A 20277-nucleotide genomic window follows, 5' to 3' on the forward strand; every position below is an offset into this window, starting at 1 on the left:
GAGGGTCAATACATGGGTGAGACCCCTCCCGGGCATCTAAGTGGACCCGGTACCTGCAAGCGTTTCCCTTTTCTCTCTTCTTCCTCCCCTCAGCTGAGCTTCTCAGCTCTCAGAACAACAGCACTTTGATGACCTGTAAAGGAGTCATGAGCACATGGACATAAAGACCACCTTCCTTACGGCACACAGAATTTTTCAAAAAGTGAATTCTTTCTTGAGGCGCTATGACTAAGAGCTCAAGCCCTGGGGTCAGACTTCACGGGCCCAGAGACCAGATCCTCCCCACCTGCCAAAGGAACTGACCAAATCCTTTAAACTCTCTGTGCCTCATCTTCCTTGTTGGTAAAAAAGGGGTCAAAATCATACCCACTTCTCAGGCTGACGTAGGAGTGAAATGAGAGGGCATAAAAGTCCCGAACAAAGTGCTGGCACAGAGTAAGACAGTGACAACAGAGAGCTACAAGTATTAATCAGTACTTTTGTCCTGACTGCCCCAATTTCTTTCTTAATTTCCAAAGGATCTTACAGAGCATTTTTTCTGACTCCACAGTAATACACCCAGACTCTTGGGTCTGGGAGAGCAGGAAGTTCCCATATACACTCAGCCTAAATTGGAACTTTCCTAAAAACACCAGTTACCTAAGACAAAATGGCTGGGCACAGCCTGCCTTTGATATTGCGGTTTGCATTCCGAGTTGATGGTAGGTGTTATATTTTATCTATACGTTCTGGAGAAGCCTGTCAAGCGCGCTGTAATTGCGTGAACAGGCACAAAGAGTCCAATGGCACACCGCGGTCAGGAAATGTAGAAAATTGGGTGCTCCAGCAAGCTAAGAAATTAATAATATATTTAGAATTACTAATAAAATGCCTGTCAAGACAGCAGCAACGTATTATATACAAAAAAAAAAAAAAAATCCTCCCTGTTGTGTAGGGTGTGCACTCTTCCAGAGAAGCGTATATTCTTGGAAATGATTCAACCCCAGATGACACTTCTGTTCCCTGGCATTTCCCTCCTAGTTTTTCATGCCTTTGTGTATTTTTTACATCCCCCATTGTAGCTCCACCAGCCCTCCCAGACGTCGGTGGGTCAAGCGGCCTCCCAAAGCAGCCTTCTGCACCTGGCTCACAGCCAAGCAGCCATGTCTCAGAGCCCCGCCCGGCAGCCTTCCTCTGCTTCCTCCTCATCTTCCTCCTCCTCGGCTTTGAGCGTGGGCCAGTTAGTCAGCAGTAAGTATCCCTCCTGGCTCCGTTAAGCCATGGTGGCCTTCTCGTTGCCTAATTGCAATGTCTCTCTCTCTCTCCTCCCACCCCACCCGTGCATCCCTACATCCCTTCCTCCCTCCCTCTCTTTCTGCTTCTTTCAAGTTGAACAGGAATTTCCTGGCCCCGCTGGGCCAGTATCCGGATGAGGTCCGTGCCCAGGGCCAGACGGTTCCTTGGGGAAGCAGGCCCCCCAACCCCCTCAAACGTGTACGTGGAGGGGCCGTTTCCACCTCAGGCGCCTTCTGATGTGCTGAGTCAGTCCGGCCGCTTCAGAAGCGAGAAACTGACCAGTTTTCAGGGCACGAGCCACAGAGCTCAGAACTGAGATAGCCAGCAGCTGGCACTCGGCCGGCAGGTCAGGCTGCCTTTCTGTGTGTGTGAGGTCCCCTGCCATTCCATTTGCAGGTGTCAGAGGAAATAAGAGAGAGCACCTGTGGGCGGGGAGGGGGGATGTGCGCCATGAGCCGCCTCCAGTGGTGCGAGGGGAAGCTGCATGGGCGGAATCCAGTGAGAAACCTCTGAACAACCGTTCACAAAAGAACCGAAGGCTGCAAGTCGGCTTCCCTGAGCGGGCGGCACATACACATTTTAGAAATGGTATTTGGCCCTAGGTGAAGACAGCATGTGTATCACATGCAAATAGAAACACATAGAGATGAACGTGACAGTGGTCTAATTTAATGTTGTTCACCTTTAGTGCAATTTTTACTTATATATAAAAATGACAGAATATGTGCATAGATTATAATTCTCCAGGCACCATATATCCAACAGTTACGGGTTTAAAGGCTAAAGCACTGCAGAGGCATCTGTGCCATAAAACAAGGACACATGTAAGTATTTGTGTTTGGTCAGGTGTCATGAATGACCTGTTATAACAGGAACAGTAGGGACTCTCCATATCATAGGGCAAGTCTGGAAATGCAAGGCAAACCGGAGGGTCGCTGTGTCTTCCCCCGACAAGCGACACCCCCGCCAAAAATATATATGTACATATACACATGTGCGTACATATATGTGTGCATATATACATAGATATTCAATTATATGGATAACTCAGGCAAGAAAGATGCTTGTGGAATGGAGAAGAAAATGAGAGATTATGGAAAGATTAAAATGCCCAAGTACTTCAGTACACTAGCCTGGATGCTCTTGATTTTAAAACTGGGTCAATACCAAACAGAGTTTCAGGATTTGATGGAGTTTGCCATCAGCCTGTTGTTTTAAGTTGTTTAGATATATAATTCCTCTCATTTGGGCCAAAAAAGTCTAGTCTTACTCGAATAAACTCATAAAAAATTAATTTAATTATAACCAGATTTTTTTCCCCAACAAAGAAACTCCTCATAGGGTTGTTGTGAGAAGAGATTCAAACTTTGTTCCAATTTGCTCTTCTGCAAAAGCTTCTGTAAAACACTCTATTTCTAAATAGCAGCGAGGTCATAAATTTACAATAGACTGTTAAGCTTTGGGCCTGAAAGAAAAGGAACGGATATCAAACATCTTATAGAGAAGAAATAAATTAAATGTGAAATGTTTAAATATGAAAAGTACAAAATACCCCACGAATACAGTATTTTACGCAAGGTAAACACTCAATACATTTTGGACGGACAGAGAGGTGAATGAACGGATAGACGGACAGACAGACGGATGGATGGCACTGGATTCTATCTTGCCATTTGTCTCAAGCTGGGCAGGAAAGGACTAGCCTTTTCCAGAGCTACTTAATGGGCCAAATGAAAGTTCAATTGCACAGTGGCCAATGGGATATCTAGGTTCTACGTGCAGAATGAGTGAACCTTGCACATTGCATATCCTTGATGAGAAATATACAGAACTGGGGAAAAGAGACTCCTTTACCACTTGCACTTGAAGCAAGAACCTGCAAACTCATACGCAGAAGCTGAAAGAGGAGCCTTCTCTGGCAGATATGAGAGGGTCCAGGAGTACCACTGCCGGGCGTTGCACTTTACACAAACCCATTGCTGGGCTTACAACTGCTACAGATTTTGAGCATGTTGTTTAGTTAATTCCCTTCTGTCTCAAGACCCTACTAGAGAATGAATAGCACCTGGAGCATTTTCTGATGCTGATTACCACACCCTCAACAAACCTCTGTTTAAGCCTCCTTTTGCAAAGTAGGGTTTTCAAAGCACTTTCATTATTTTTCTGATTTGAATACTCACAACAAGGTAATATAAATTCTCATTTTCAGATATTGAAGCTGGCATCAAATAGATCCTGAAAAGTACAACCCATCTCGACCATCTTATGTCAGAGAGGCCAGATTCAGTCTTAGTTGAGAGACAGTGTGTGATCAATCTCCTGGGTGACAAAGCCAGAAGGATAACCCAGACATCCGGACTCAATGGGTCATACACGTTCCACACAGCACCGCTGCCTTAAAAGACAGGGTGCTTTCGCATAAATTTTATCCAGTGCGATTTGAACGATAAACTCTATCAAATCACCTAAATATTCTTCAAATAATTTTTAAATGCCTGAAGCCATGTCTTACAATTAAAGCACAAGCTTTTTCTCTGAGCCAATATGAGAAAAACTAGACATCTTGCATATTTTGAAATTTATATTCAAGCATGAACTACGCATTTAAAATTACTTTTTTCTGAGATTAAACTTTACCAAATTTGCAAATAAGCTAATGTAGGGAGACCCGACCCCATACTTCAGCTGGAGTTGATACACGGATTAAATTACAGGAGGGAAAAGCATGTTTTAGTCAGAGGATGTCAACTTAAAAATAAAAAATAAGCTTTTTGAGCACCATGTATATGCAGGCACAGGGATAGATATTAAGAAAGCAGAAATAAGCTAGATGTGGTCCCTGCCCGGGCGCAGGTCATGAACTGATAACAAAGAAACACAGTTACAATAAAGGGAAACAAATGCTATGGTCAGTGTACCAATAAAGACTATGGCAATACAGGAGAGAGTGAACTCAGTTTTGGAGACTGAGACAGAACAGAAGGACTGGCTGGAGTAAATAATCCTTGAATTAAGTGGGATGGTGAATGGGTCAGCAAATCCCTCCACTAGGCCAAGGCCATAGTTCAAAACAGGTCAAAATGGATTTGAACCTGTGGTCAAAACCTTGGTGAATGGACCCTCACAGGTCATGGGCAAGGTTGCCTAGTGCCGGGCCATCTGCCATTGCTCCAGATCAACTGGAGTGGGTGGATCGTCCATAACCTGCCCTACTCCAGGCAAAAGAACTCAGGGTTAACACCAAATAGGCACACTCCTTAAGACGTCTGCACATCTGTTCACGGCACCTGCACAGCCTGCCCTGTGTCAAACCTTGCCTGGTCTCCTCAGTCACCAGGGCTAACTGTAGTTTCCATAGCAGGGCTTTTGGAAAGCCTAGAAGAGTCAAACAAAAAACAAAGTCCCAAAATGACTTAAGATTTACACAGTTACCGTTTAAAAACAGGTAGACGTGGGACTTTTTTATTCTTGGATGGATTTGGTTTGGTTTTTCAGGACACTTTTTTTTTTTTAACCCCTGGCCTGTAAACTTAATTCTTAGACAGCAAAGGGACTGAGAGTTAATATCAGAAAAACCCAAACTATAAAGTGAACATAAAGATGCCTGGTGATAGCTTATGGCACAGTGGAACCCCTGATTCACTTGATCAGTTTCACACCATTTTCCACAACTCAATGAAGTCACCGTATTGCGAGCAAGCTGTTCTCCCAAATTGCATTGCACGTTCCCAAATGGTTTCTTATTTCTCAGAAATATTTGGTAAATATGCCCATTATTTGCTGTGAGAGAAGCACTAAAAAGCAGATGGATGTTCAGAAGGCAGTTAAGTCATACTTGGCACCTTCTTTATAGATGCATGTTTCTCCTGTAACAGTCCCACAAGCAGAGGTTGTAGAAGGAAGATGTGGATGGATGGCAACTGTTCGACCCATTTAGCAAAAACCCCTTACACTGATATCCAGGTGAGCAGTTGGAAGGAGCTAAATTTTAAAAATTAAACAAAACAAATATCTGTCCTGGTCCATCCTGAGTGCTCAATTCAGTATGGGCCCAGTGGCCATGCAACCAGATTCTACAGAACAGGTTTGTGTTCATGCAATTTGCATTTAGCTCCCAAAGAACTCTTTTATTTTTCAGCCCATGCACTCCGGATTTGATTTGGGAAAAACGTCATCATTATACTTATGAATCACTGCCAACATTCAATGCCAGTGTATTATAGATCTCCAGGCCAGTCAATCCCTACGTAGGCTGATCTTCTGGCTCCTTTAGCAAGGCTCAGATTCAGGGAGAACCGTGGAAGTCGTTGCTTCCTGACTTTGTACTTAACATACTGGGCCGACTTAATCTGGAGCAAACTTCTATAAGAGGTGCACTTCTTCCTCAGTGCAGAGAAGTCCCAGACTGGGTTTCCCTAGAGCTGGTTAAAGATGCTGGATCCACCTTGTGGGGGACCTGAGGGTTCCCTCTGAAGTCCCCATCAAGGTGGCCTGAGATTCATCCTTAAAATGAACCTAACCTCCCCAGAGCCAGAAGGAATGACATGATGGAAATAGAAAAAGCATATAACCCTTAATGAAGAGGAACTGTCCAACAGTGGAGAAGAAAACCTCAAGAGTTTAAGACAGAAACTTTGGCACCAAAAAAAAAAAAAAGCATTAGTTTTTTTGTTAATTCGAAACATCTTACAGACACCATCTAAGGTGTTCTCCCAATGTGGGAAGACATGTCCCACATGTTGTAATCAGGGTAAGTCTAATATTTGTCCATGGGTGGACCCCTTCTTTGGATGTGGAGACTTCTGTAGTCCTGGGATCCATGGAAGGAAACCATAATAATACATGGCGCCGTCTGGTTTTTACGGATGAGAACAATAATATAAAGAAAGCCAAGCAGCTCGTCTCCAGCAATCAACAAATTGCACAAACAATGAGACACTGGTTTCCTCTACCCAGACCTTTGTCCAATAGACTGTCACCCTGACTAAATTTCACCAGAATTCCTAACTTATCAGCTCTAGAGGTAGAACCAGGAAGAAGACAAGAGTGGGAAATGTGCGAGAGGAGAAAGAAGGAATCAGCTTCCTGGTGTGATGAGTGTTTGGGGCCTCACAGAAGTCCAAGGGCTCAGGGGGCAAGGCTCCCACCTCTCTGAGCTTCAGAGTAAAACTGTTGATGACCCGCACAGCTGCTCAGGGCAAGGGGATAAGAGGCCATAGCTTTCTTTTTGACTCTGGTTATTATCAGCGATCTGGCCAAAAGCCACTTGCACAATCATACACAATGGATTTAGTCGCTGGTCTCAAGGAACTAGGAAGGAGATAAACAAAGGCAGCAGAAGGCAAGGCAGAAACTAGAATAGACTTACACAAAATTGTATCCCAGGCATAAACCTGCCCGGTGCTGCGCTGCCAACTCTGGTGGCAGCACAGACCCTGGGACTGGAGTAGACCTTGGAGATCCTTCCAGGTCACCTGAATCCTTCAGTTGATTCCTGTTGATCTAGAGATGGGACTAATGGAAGGCAACAGATTTACTTCCCACAGGAGCTACTTAGCTTGGCTCAGAGAAAAAATCTCCCCCCCAACTCCAGACTCCAACAGCCACCCCAGCCCACTGGTCCCAGTTGTTTGCCAGTTGCCATAAACAGTGAGGCCAGGGGTGGAGAAAGGCAAGGACGGGGCACCTGCCCAGCAGTCTTTCTGGCCCATCATCTTACCCAAGGTGGTAGAGCAAGTTCTCTGTGTAGTGGAACCTGGTGAATAATGATGGTAAAGGGTCGAGTGCAGGCAGGTAAAGGGTCGACATGCAGAGGATGCCACACCCAGACTCGGTCAGGCCAGAGCCGCAGCGAAAGCCTCTGTCTGCGGGGTCAGTGGGTCCTCTGCCTCAGGATCGCCTGTAGTACTTGTTAAAAATGCACATCCAGGGTCCCATCAGGTGACTCCTAGACCTACCTAATTAAAAAAACCACTGTCCCAAAAGCCATATCGTTACAAGGAAAGTCTCCGGCTTCCATTTGTTCACCCTCAGTTTTGAACCTCCGCTGCCCACGTTTGCAAAGCCATGAGTTCCTCTTCCTTCTCTCTTGGAGAGAGGCCAGGCCCCACTCCCTATGCTGTGCTATACCAAGTGTCCCTCTGTGTTCTACACCAGACCTTCTCAACTCTTAGTTTATTATTGCGTCCCCGGCCTACGAGGAGCCCATTTAGACTTTCCTATCCTCGCTGCCCGCCTTCCCCTATGAAATGTTAATATCACAGGGATACCGCACACCGGTTCTGTTTATGTACCTCGGTCCTGGGGGGACCACATCCAGAACCAACTTCCGCCCCCTCGGGAATGCGTGCTGTAAACGCAGGGTCACCACACAGGTTCAGCAAGGCCGCAGGTCCGGCGAGGGCTGGGGAGTAGGAACTGAAGGGGCGGCCTGGACCAGTGCCAGCTGACTGACTGCTCCCGAGGGCAGATGCGGACCTGGCGCCACCAAAGCTTCTAACGTTTCAGAAGAACATGACAAATCTAGATGTTTCTTTAGAAATCTCCCAGTGTTTACTGTCGGCCAGGAATTCCCCCAAATTGTACGCACTCGAAAAGCTGAGTTTTATTTGCAAGCTGCTCATTTGCAACTTCTGCTCTAGGAATTTTTTTTTTTTTTTTTTTTTCGCGGTACGCGGGCCTCTCACTGTTGTGGCCTCGCCCGTTGTGGAGCACAGGCTCCGGACGCGCAGGCTCAGTGGCCATGGCTCACGGGCCCAGCCGCTCCGCGGCATGTGGGATCCTCCCAGACCGGGGCACGAATCCGTGTCCCCTGCATCGGCAGGCGGACTCGCAACCACTGCGCCACAAGGGAAGCCCCTGCTCTAGGAATTTTTAAACGAAGAAATGGAGGAGGGGCTCAAAGCTGCTGTGTGCGTGGATGGGACCTCCCGGAATCCTTAGCAAACCCTCCAAGCTGCTCCACGCTGGTGGGAATTAAGATCCAGAGGGCAGCTCCCACCAGGCACAACCCAAACAAGTCTGTTAATCAGATGATGCCGGCCTTCTGGGGTGAAGTTGGGGAGAAAAAGCAGGGCTTTAATTAATCTTAACAGCCAAATTAGTTTTATTGTCACCCTCTGGCCCCGTCCATGGACATAGATTCTTAATGTCCTAAACTGAAACATTCACCACTCCCAGCACAGGCTACCCCTCGCCCCCTACCAGCCCCGCCCCGCAGGCCTCCACCACGCTCTGCCCCTCCCCTGCATCTGTGCCCGTCTGCACCCTGCCCCCGCTGACCAGAATATTCTCTGAAAGCTGCTCACTGGGTAAGACCCAGATGAATCCTCCCTCCCGTCACCGCTCCCTTCTCTGTAAATTCCAGTGTGGGTGCGACACTACTACTCCTTGACTATACGCAACCTGGTATTTTTCTCTGTTTCTCATTCGTAACGTTGAGCCCCAAATCCCTGTAGACAGCAAACTCCACAGAGGCTGGAACTGCCCCTTCTCTTTCTCTTGTTCCTTCTCTCCACTCATTAGGGCTCCTAGGAGTCACTTAAGAAATACTCAGAGACTAACTGCAGTTATTATACCACTTTCCACCCATCTTTCCTCCATGAAATTATGCTTCATGATGTGTAAAAATTCTACAGGACTTTGTTTTTATTGAAAAGATAGGGGTACAGCGTACACCTCCATGGCTGATTCTGTCGACAGAGTCCATTTCCCCTATAATGAGAGAATCTATACAGGAAGCTCCAAGGCCCCTCGCCACAGATATTAACATCTTTATTTAAAAGTCCTTGAAAAATTGGTCCTTGGGGTACCAATGTATTTCTTTTCATGATAACAGGAGTTTCTATAGCCCGAGGCCCAGAAGACTAATATGGTACACCCCAGTTCCTTAGACAAGTCCTGTAATTGACTGAAATTGTTGGGTGATTGTGCAGAAAGAGGAAGAGAGAAACTTTTCACCTAAGTCCGGGGAATGAGGTGAAGAACAATAGAGTCAGCTTGCAGGGAGAATGGCTTCGCTCCAGGCAGGATGGAACAGTCTTTTGAAATCTTCCACCATCCTCAAACCATGCTGTCTCCAGCTTGGTGTGTGCTTTCATTTATCCAGAGATCAGTAGCCGGAGGTGGGGGGGTGGGGGGATAGTTTCATTCTCCGGCTGTTGTGTCATTTCCCTTAATAAGTCCTAAATTGACCGAGTTATGTGGCACCAAAGGAGCCTTACTGCAGTAGGCATTTTTTATTCTGTGCCCTTTCGGGGGACAAAGGTGTCTGTGTCAGGAGATTGTTATGCGGGGTAGGGGGAGACTGTTAGTCTCACAGCTTCATAAGCATGCTCTTCTGAGGGGCTAATGTGAACATAATAAATTAGGCAACGTTACCATCTGTTAGCCTGGCTGCAGCGGTAATCGGGTACAGGAAAATACAAAATACTATTTTTTTTCAAGGGCTATTCTTAGCACTAAAGCGTCCAGCTAAGACATTTCAAATGGAAAGCTTTCCATCTTTATATTTTTACATGATATCTGAACATATTTATGGGCCAAATGGAGTCGCACCCCCCCATAGCTGGTGCCCCCCTGCCCTGGCTGCTGTCTGTTAAGCGGGAAGGAGCTCGCTCTTGCATTGTGGAAGTGGCAGGGTAGGCTTGCCGTGGTCTTATCTGGGACAGGACTACCTTGAAGGATGATTTGTGCAGGTGGAATGAGTTGAGGATGGGGGCTTGAGTGCCTCAGCTGGCAGACAAAGAAGGTTCTGCGGTGTGGCTTCCCACCGCTCTGCTATTAGGAACCGAGCCACTTTCTCCTCGGCCGTCAAGAACGCGTAGCCCTGAGATGTGCGTTGACGCACTGATCCTATTTTTTGCAAACATCTCCACAGATCCTCAGACGGCAGCGGGTGAGGTGGATGGGGTTAATCTGGAGGAGATCCGAGAATTTGCCAAAGCTTTTAAAATCCGGCGCCTGTCCCTTGGCCTGACCCAGACTCAGGTGGGCCAGGCTCTCAGTGCCACAGAGGGCCCCGCATACAGCCAGTCGGCCATCTGCAGGTAACCCGTGCCCACGCGCTGTCACCCCTCCTGGCTGGCCCGGGCCTCGTCTGTCCTCTCGGCTCAGCTTTTCTTCTTCGGGTGGGCCGAGCTGGAGGGGTGGAGTGTGGGAACGGAGTCTGGGGTAGCTGTGTGTTGGGATTGGTGATATTGACAGAAGTGGAGTTGCTAAAGCAGACTTGGGGGCCTGGCTTGATAACTCCTGTCAACTCACAAAGAACTTCCAAGGTGGTTTCATTGGAAATACACACCTTCCCCCCACCGGGGGGCCAGAGGCTTCTGAACCCACCGTCCTACGCAGCTGAGATCCACGGTCTCCTGTCTGTGGATTGATGTCGTGAAGCTGCCAGTCCCAGGTGGTGTTAATGCTCCCACCATTTCTGCTCAGGGATGGCTATCCGGATTTTCCAAGAAAACACACCTTAAAAAAAACATATATTAACCATCCTGTGACCACAAAGGAATTTTTAACCTTGCCTTGCCAGACATAAGTCTAAAAGCACATTTTTAAAAAAGAAGCAGCTGCTTTCCATAGCTCAGAAAAGGGTAGTGAGGGTTTGGCCTAACCTCACCCCATCCTTCCCGAAATTAAATACATAAATGACAGAAGCCAGCCTTGGCTGTGTTTGAGTTGATCTGGGTCAAGCCGCCAGAAGCAGACCCTGCGCATGCATGTGTGTGTTGCACTAATCCCATGTTTATGCATGAGGTGACAAAGGCACTTCGGTAAGAGCTTTTTCCTCTTGGGCAATGTCTTATGAGTCCTCCTACATCAGGAAAAGCCAAGAAACCAACTCTAAACTCATTTAAGTGGATTTTGTTCTTGGTGATCCATGAAATGCTGTCTTTTTATCTGCTCTTTATACTTTTAATGTATTCCCCAAAGGACAGAAGTGTACTTTTCCTGCAGTTTAAGACTAAGGTTATAAATAACATCAGTATGGGGTAGGAGCTTGCAGCTCACATTTTGCTCAATGATTTTCCATAAAACCCATTGATTGTTGTTAAATACAAAAAGCGCCGTAGGATCCTCTCACTTCTCTGGCCTCCCCTACTGTTTTTTCTTATAAGATACCTCCCTGTAGAAAATAACCTTTATTCAGTCTATACAAGGATACTACTGCTGGGAAATTTGTTTCAAGGCTTGTATATGTTATTCCAGACAACATGTACCGAAGCATCAGCACTAACGAGCAGCATCAAATGATATGAATACCGTTGCTCCCTGTTGGGAAACATTAACTTTGTTTCATCTCAACAGCCTTGGGATAAAGGCACGCCACAGGTTTTGAGGTTGTTGCCCATGTGCTATCTTGCTGAAGTCCTCTTTGGCTTACTTCTTTGTCCTAAAGTGTGATCTCCTTTTTGTGGCTTAAGTGCTATCTAAGGTTTTCACTAACACACGTAATGTTTCTTGGGCATTCCCAGTCAAATATGTTGATTTCTAAAATCTTCCCCTGGGGAAGCCAAAAACGCTACGGCCAAAATGAAAAGCAGCTTTGGGAATTCACTGTCTAATAGAAGATGGCAGATGCCCTGACTTCTCGGCCTCTCTCTAGCTTCTAGTGTTTCAGCGGGGTAGTTTTCGGAGCTAACTACCAACAAAAAAAAAAAAATGGAAGTCTTGAAAGAGACCAAGATCTGACAGTGGAACCACTCCAGTTAATTTACATGGTGGTGAAGAATCTGCATTTGCACACACTCTGGTGTCACTCCTCCCTTATGAGCTGCAGTGACTCGAAATGCTTTAACAAGTGCGTCTGCATCAGAGACCCAGAGGAAAACACACCAGCAATACACTGGACATCCCTATCACAAGCTCTGTCCCCCATGCCATGGTGCTGTAAAGCCTGTTGCCATGCTACCAAGACTTCAGTTTTGGGGCTTTTATAATGAATGATGGTAAGTGAACACAACAATGAAGGCTTTAGGGGAGCCTGCCATAAGTGAGCAGCTCATTAAATGGCATTAAATAATTAATTCATTTTATATTGAAAGCAAAATGTACTTCTTTCCTCTTTGACCAGCTGAAAGTTGGGGTTTTAAAAAATAAATAAATAAATAACTCCTTGAACTATACATGGAAGGGAATGCTATCGGAATCCCATTAAAATTTGATACTATTGGCGCTGCTTATCACAACATAAGATATCTAAAATGCAGTGCCAAAAATAAGATTAAGGCACATAAAGGAAGCCTATCCTTTTGTGTCCTTTTGCAAGCATCCTTATAAAACATACTGCGGCCAAAGCGGGTTCATTTTCGCTCCATGAAAACAGTCTATTGTAATAAGATGCACTCTGCAGTCAGAGGGTTGTTTTTCGACAGCACTGAACTTGAAAAGATAGAGGAGAATGCCACGGATCCAAAGTTGTCATCCTGGAGGGTTGTGAATTTGGATTTAGAACAAACAACAAACAAATAAAAGGAATTGGTACTATTTTGTATTTCGTTGAGAGTGCATATGAATTTGATATCAGGATGACCTCTTAAAGCACTGTAGATAGTTTTGTCCAAGATGCTTCATAGTTTTTTTAAGTCAGTGTAGCAAAGAATTGCAGATGGCAACTGATATATAGAAGACCTCATTTACAGAAAATGATATCATTCAAGTACAGTTTGCAGATATAGCACGTTAAACACAGCTTGATACTCTGATGCAAAAGTACACCATTACACTGGACGGTGTTGGAAGGTATGAGGTGGCCCTAGCACATCCGGTGGGGGGGGGTGTTCATAGCAATTACAGTGTGTCCAGCTGTTTGAGTCCAGCAGTAAAGTAGCAAGAGGCTATGTTTTACCAGAAAAGGGAGCATGTTGTTAACTTACATCTGGTGAAAAGTGTTTGTTGCCAGAGACAGAGACAGGAGAGGGCTGGGGGCCGGGGGAGAGAAAGAGATTAAAATGAGACACAAAACAGAGATGAAAAGAGAACCATAAAAGAAACTTGTCCTGGTTGCCATCACTGACGATTAGCATAGATAGAACATTTTTATCACCAAGTCAGTGGGGGGGGAATTCAAGGAAACCAAAAGGAAAACATAAAAAGAATAATTTTAAACGAAAGAACATGACAGCTGTTGTCTTTGATGTCACTTCCTGGTGTTAATTTTTGCCTTAAGGATTCTGAAGTTCAGGGGAGATGGTGCTGGGTGGATTCAAATCAAAGCTCAGATCTCAAGCATTTCCAGGAAAAAGATCTGCGAGTGGCTTTTGTTTCCATCGTGATGGCTGCTGTGTTGTGCTGTCTCCACCCGTGCTCGCCTGGCCCGCTTGCGGGTGTGCGGGCTGCATGCAGGGGCATGAAGCATGCGCGAGGGCGGGTGCTGGCTTGAGCGGGGAGGGCGACCTTGCAGCTGGCTGCTTATCTGGAGTGAATTTGCTCTGCCAGTCAGTCAGGCAGACAGGCAGGAGGCCCACCCTGGCAGAGGACTCAGTGTAAGACTGTTCTTTTTCAATTCTCCCCCCAGACACACCATCCTGAGAAGCCACTTTTTCCTACCACAGGAAGCCCAAGAGAACACTATAGCTAGCAGTCTGACAGCCAAACTGAACCCTGGCCTTTTGTATCCTGCCAGGTTTGAAAAGCTGGACATCACCCCTAAAAGTGCCCAGAAGATCAAGCCGGTGCTTGAGCGGTGGATGGCTGAGGCTGAGGCCCGCCATCGGGCAGGTATGCAGAACCTGACCGAGTTTATCGGGAGTGAACCGTCCAAAAAGCGCAAGAGGCGCACCTCCTTCACGCCCCAGGCCCTTGAGATCCTCAATGCCCACTTTGAGAAGAACACGCACCCCTCTGGGCAGGAAATGACCGAAATTGCCGAGAAGCTGAACTATGACCGGGAAGTAGTTAGAGTTTGGTTCTGCAATAAGAGGCAAGCCCTGAAGAACACAATTAAACGCTTAAAACAGCACGAGCCGGCCACGGCAGTCCCTCTGGAACCCTTAACAGACTCACTGGAAGAAAATTCCTAAAGAGACGCCCACCCGGAATCAGAAAAAAAAAATCCACAGAAACTAAACTCCACCCTTGGGGCTTCATCCCCTAAACCCCCCAAAAAGAAAAAAATAAATTAAAAACAAATTTTAAGGTAGCCCCAGTCATCACCCTTGTAAGTAAAAGACTAAGAAAACCACCAAGTGGACAGGATGGTTTATACGTGTCCATGGGATTTTCCAAAAAAGAAAAAAAAAGGTTTTTTGAAAATTTTTAAACAAGGACTACACCACAGTGCAGGTGTATGCAGGAAGGCTCGTTCCCTCCCTGACCTGTCTCCCCAAAGCCAGTTTTATAAGGGACTTAAAGCAAACCAAATAACCACATACTTTTTTCTGTGTATCATGAAAATGTGAACACATTTTAAGAAAAACGACTAAACCAAAAAAAAACACAAAAAACAAAATACCAACAACACACAAAGGAAACTTTTCTCTGTTCAAAGCGAATACAAGCCTACCACCTGGAGGAGGGGCTGCGGACGGCATCCTTCAGGTTCTAAGTGCTGATTCACTACGAACCTATTAACCAAAGTCAGAAACACGACATTGCCAACGCGACCATTAGTCTGCTCCTCTCTGCGTGTGAAGTTGTGTTCCAAGTCTTTACATTTGTACTTTGCGGAGAAATAGCAAGCCTGACTTCTCTCATCTTTCCCATCTACTGTCACCCCCTGTGGGGCGGGGGGTGCCACTGCTGAAGCCATTTTGTGAGGCTCACTATTGGTTTTTATTTGGGGGGAGGGGTTCTTTTTTTTTTTCTCTTTGTTTTCAGCGGGGGGCATCCTGGATCGTGTGCCAAAGCATCAGTTGCTTTCTTCTCACTATGACCTGTGGGTTTGAGAAAAGAAAATGGAGCTCGCATTTCTCATTTTCCTCCATCTCTCCATCCCCGCCGCGTGTGGCTCCCAGTGTCTGCTGGAAGGCCACAGAGTGGGCATGGTGTCTTTTCCACTCAGACCCCAGTGAAACGCAGGAGAGACTCCAAAATAACTAGGGCTTTGCTCGATGAACTGTCAACACTGGCATAAGCTGTAATTGTGCCCACTATCCACACCAGAGCTTGGGATTTTTCTCAGTCTGTTGGCCACGTACATGGAGAGCTGACCAAAACTAATTTTGTAATATAAACATAAGCTGCACATTTGGTTCAATACTTACATCTATGTTATGCTTCTGTGCAAAGCAATTTCTCTCAGAAGTCTGATAGCCAAAGAAATGTCTCGAGATTTCAGTCAAAATACACACATAGCAAGCACACACCCATATACACACAGGCCAAAAAGAGAGAGAGAGAGAGAGAGAGAGAGAGAGTGACTGGACTGTTAAAGGCCATCATGCATCCTGTAAATTCCATCATTTCTGCTACCACTTTCATTCAAATAGTGATGGCAGACTGTTTTCGGGGCGGGGGGAGGGCGATTCTTTTGGGGATGTATAAACGGAGCAGAAGGTTGGCAGACGAATTAAACGATGGGAATTGCAGCTGGACTCTTGAGGGGAAAGGAAGTGTTAACAAGGAAGTGCCTCCACTAAAGGGAAACATACAGAAGTGGCTGATCGAGCGCATCAGAGTAGCCTTCACTCTTAGAACTAAGGGATTATTTCACTTTTAAAAATAACTTACTCCAAAGATCTGTGGGCCAAAATAACCTAATAAGCCAGAGGCAAAAAGTAAGATGTGAGGATTTCTGTGCAGGTAAACACTTGGGACCTGTGGTTGATGTTTTCCGCAGGGAGAGGCAAAAAGTGTTCCATTATAGGATCGGGCAAAAGAGAGTGTCAGTTTCCTTGCTGTCGAGATGGAAGTACTTCCGAATAATTAATTCATAATTAATGCTATCTAGAAGTAAATTGTGGGAGAGGAAAAAACTCAAGTTGCCCAACTGATTAGAAATACCATCTTCTTCCCCTAACACACACCCTCCCCCGTATGGGTTTGGGTTTCTTCTTCTGTTGGCCCCTGTGCCGGTGGTGTCAGTGCAATGGTATAACTGTCCGCACCCTACGCCCCCTTGCCAGATGATGCATGCAGGAACCAGGGGACCAGCAGCAAGGAAACGCTACATGAAATCCTGGAGGTGGAACCAGTTGCTTGTACAGGTGTTTCCTTCTCCAGTCTGATGCTAATTGCACCACAGCTAACTTCATCTTCAGTGCCAACGATATCATGGTACCCATTTGGCCACCTCAAAAACTGCACAGATACCAACGACCCAGAAATCCAAAAACGTATCAATTAAACAGATTTTGTATTCTCCTAGGACCCGCTCCAAGTTCCATCAAGAAAATCTCCCCCAAGAAGAGAAGTTAACAAGATAACATATGATGGATGCTAAATGTTGAAACATATGCCAGCAGCACTTACATAGGGCCTGCTCAGTTCGGAAATCTATAATTGGGAGGGTATAACTAGGACAGTGAAAATATAAAATAAAACTAATCTTCCAGAGTGGAATAAAAAAGAAATATATTCATCCCACAGTCGTATACCCATTCATGTGCAGTGATTTTTTTTATAGTTTTATAATTTTGTATTGTTTTATAAATTATTTATAAGGTGTTGTAATGCTTCTTATATTAATTTTTTACAGATAAATTTTTTGCTACAAGGCATAAAAAGGTGCCTGAACAGATTCTTAGGAATATAAATTATACTGTGTAACTTGTAAGTCTTGGGGACCACACTTACTGCTTAATTTTCTTACGACATTTCTTATTTCCACTTGTAAACAACTTCACATGCCAGTGGCATTTAAGTGTCTTTTAGGTTTCCATGAACTGAAGGTTAAGGTTGCCACTAACAAAAAATAAAAGCCGCTTCAGGCACACGTGATTGTATTTCAAGCTTCAGTATTTTTCTTACATATTTTTAAATTACTGTTGTCTTCATTTTCTTCATCATTTAATGAAAAAGAAAAAAAACGACTGATGTTATACTTGACACTTGTTTGTTGGGCTATTTTTTCTTTTTCAGTCAAAAAAACATTGTGAACAGTTGAGAGTTTTAATTGCATTGCAAGGTTTTTGGTTTCTTTTTGTTGTAATCACACAATACACACACAGATACACACACGCACACACACACACTCCACAAAAGAGAGAACAAAAAAGCAAAAGGAGCTAGGAAAAAAAAAAAAAAAAAAGTAGAGGCGTATCAAAGAACTCAAGCTATAACCAAAAAGAAATTGTAAAATGCCTTTGCTCGTCTTCTCTACGCTGGACCAAAGCTCAATATTTGTAGGTATATGCACATTGTATAGATATGGCTAAATGTTGCTGACAATCTTGCAATACTAAACTGTTCCTATTTTAAGAAAAAAAAAAAGAAATACAAACTGTTCATCAATGTTTTACCTCAGCACTCTACTTGTACCCAGTTAATGACCAAGCTTAAAAAAAAAAATGGAGAAAAAGGAAATTGATTTTCATTTCAATGTTTGACTGCGAAATCTGTTTGAATAACATTTTGTAATGAGCTTTTTGTCACGTGATTTGCTTGTCTTCAACTTGAAATTCTGTGAGGCACATTTGTCTATTTGTTGTTAAGGAAGTGATTTTTTTTGTCCTACGTGCTGTGATCCAGACTGGTTACCAGAGTCACTGATGAGACGTGGCAAAGAGAGCTGCTTCTCCGCGCCTGGAGCGGGCAGCAGGAAAACAGACTGGGTTGTTTTGAAAAAAGCATCATGACGAGATGTTGACATGATGGACTTGTGACCAAGAAGCCAAACTGGATATTTAAAAGCTCCTTACTTGCTCTGACATTGAAACCAAAGCTGATTTATCTGCACAGGTTGCTTAATGTTTAAAAAAAAAAAACTGACAAAACTGTACTTAATCTAGAGCAATATCTGTATGGTCAGTAAAGCTGCACTTTGTGTATTTCTTAACAGCTTCAGATCTGTCACTTTTAATTTGTACCATAAAAAATAAAGAATGGTTTGACATGAGCTTCTAGGCGAAACGTGTCTTGAACTCAGATAGGTCATTTAAATTGTAAGCATGGAAATAAGCCTATGTTACAACCCCAAATGTTACAAAAAGGAAGAGTTTCATGACAGACTAGTTAATATCATGATTATTTTAACTGTTCAAATGAAATACTATATGAATTAGGATTCCTTTGATGGCAAATTACAGAAATCCAACTCAAACTTACTTAAACAAAGTCTGGGAAGTCTGGTTGGGGACCTCAAGCGCGGCTGGATCCAGTGGTTCCAAGGATGTCATCAGCCTGTCCTCTTAGACTTCCTTCTCAGGTGGAGCGCCCAGATGTTGAGTCACATGCCTGTCTCTAAACTAGGCACTGTGCTGGGGATGATGTGCTTGAATCGGCCACGCAGGGTCCCAGACCCACGCCTGTCTGTGGTACTGGGGCTGGGGCCTCATGATAACAACACCGAAGGACCACAGGGATGAAGGAGGAGGTCTTCATGGATCAGAAGACAGAAGATGAGAAACCATAACAGGCAGACAAAACCCAGAGACATCAGAATCTATTACTGACAGCCAGCTGTGTGCCAGGTGTTGTAGTGAATCCTACTGGGAAGGAGTTTTTGCTGCTCTTAAGCAATGCCTGTAATTGCGTGTTCTGGAAAATGTAGGCATTGAGAATACGCTCCCGCTCGAAGTTTATGTGGGTAGGAGGGATGAATTAATGTTGCTGTATAATTTACTAATTCAAAGGGAAAATGGAAAATCTTGCTAAAAATACCAGTAAAATTTTGTTTATTAGAATCACTATCTCCATACTTTTTGTAACCCTTAGCAAACATTTCTTATGCTACATAGAGATCCATACATCAATTTTATGTTATGACTGACAAGAAGTGCTTTGGAGAAAGCAACAGAACCAAAAATCCAAGTGCCCATACATTATGAATGGACATTCCTGGAAAGTCCAAGACTGACTTTAAGACGAGCAAAAAAATGCTGATTCTTCTGCCCTCGTGGTGGGGAAAGACAAAATAGTCATTTTCAAGCTTTGTTTCCATCTAAAATATGCTAAAAGTATTCTAGGCTGAGGTCCTACCTATTGATTATACCTATTTTTATGAAATATGTTTGACTTAGGAAATTCTCTTTATTTTTTATAAATTTATTTATTTATTTATTTATTTATTTTTGGCTGTGTTGGGTCTTCGTTGCTGCGCGTGGGCTTTCTCTAGTTGCGGCGAGCGGAGGCTACTCTTTGTTGCCGTACGCGGTCTTCTCATTGTTGTGGCTTCTGTTGTTGCAGAGCACGGGCTCTAGGCGCGCAGGCTTCAGTAGTTGTGGCACGTGGGCTTAGTAGTTGCGGCACGTGGGCTCAGTAGTTGTGGTTCGTGGGCTCTAGAGCTCAGGCTCAGTAGTTGTGGCGCAAGGGCTTAGTTGCTCCGCGGCATGTGGGATCTTCCCGGTCCAGGGCTCGAACCCGTGTCCCCTGTATTGGCAGGCAGATTCTTAACCACTGCGCTACCAGGGAAGCCCGACTTAGGAAATTCTTGAATGTCTTCTTTAAAAAGATAACCATCATTTAAATTCAATCATTACATATTCCACAGGTATCTGCTAAACACTTTGTATGTGCCAGAAATTTTATGTGCTGGGGACTTAGAAAGAAATAAACAAAATGAATCCTTGCCTTCAAGAAACTCACATTCATTCTGCAAAAACAGTACTATTTCTCCAGAAATGAAGATCTTGTACCATGCTTCTTGTACTACAATATTTTACAAATAAAATAAATTTCAGAATTAAAATGATGAAAAGCGGTTCTGAAACTGACTTTGAACCAGTAAATGAATGGATAGAAATAGCCTCGGCTTACAAGACAAACACCAGTGTCTGTTTTAAACGATTTCAAAAGCTGTTCCAATAAGAATTTTCCACTAAACCAACCATACACACATAATCTATTCAGTGTCAAGTGCAGCAGGTTGATGAGTTTCATCAAAAATCCATAGTTGGAAAGAAT

General features: G+C 44.5%; 1 protein-coding gene across 1 annotated transcript in view; it reads left to right on the forward strand.

Annotated features, from left to right (window-relative positions):
- POU6F2 (POU class 6 homeobox 2) overlaps window positions 1–14297 on the forward strand; it is a gene marked incomplete at both ends in the record, with an annotated part of 451154 nt that extends 436857 nt beyond the window's left edge. Inside the window, 3 exons of the mRNA XM_082662333.1 lie at window positions 1062–1230; window positions 10154–10322; window positions 13793–14297. Of these exons, the coding sequence (XP_082518459.1) occupies window positions 1062–1230; window positions 10154–10322; window positions 13793–14297 (843 nt within the window). The remainder of the gene's footprint in view (window positions 1–1061; window positions 1231–10153; window positions 10323–13792) is intronic.
- Between the last annotated feature and the right edge of the window lie 5980 nt (window positions 14298–20277).

This window comes from Grampus griseus (genome assembly GCF_964374135.1).
Source record: "Grampus griseus genome assembly, chromosome: 9".
Classification (NCBI taxonomy): domain Eukaryota; kingdom Metazoa; phylum Chordata; class Mammalia; order Artiodactyla; family Delphinidae; genus Grampus; species Grampus griseus.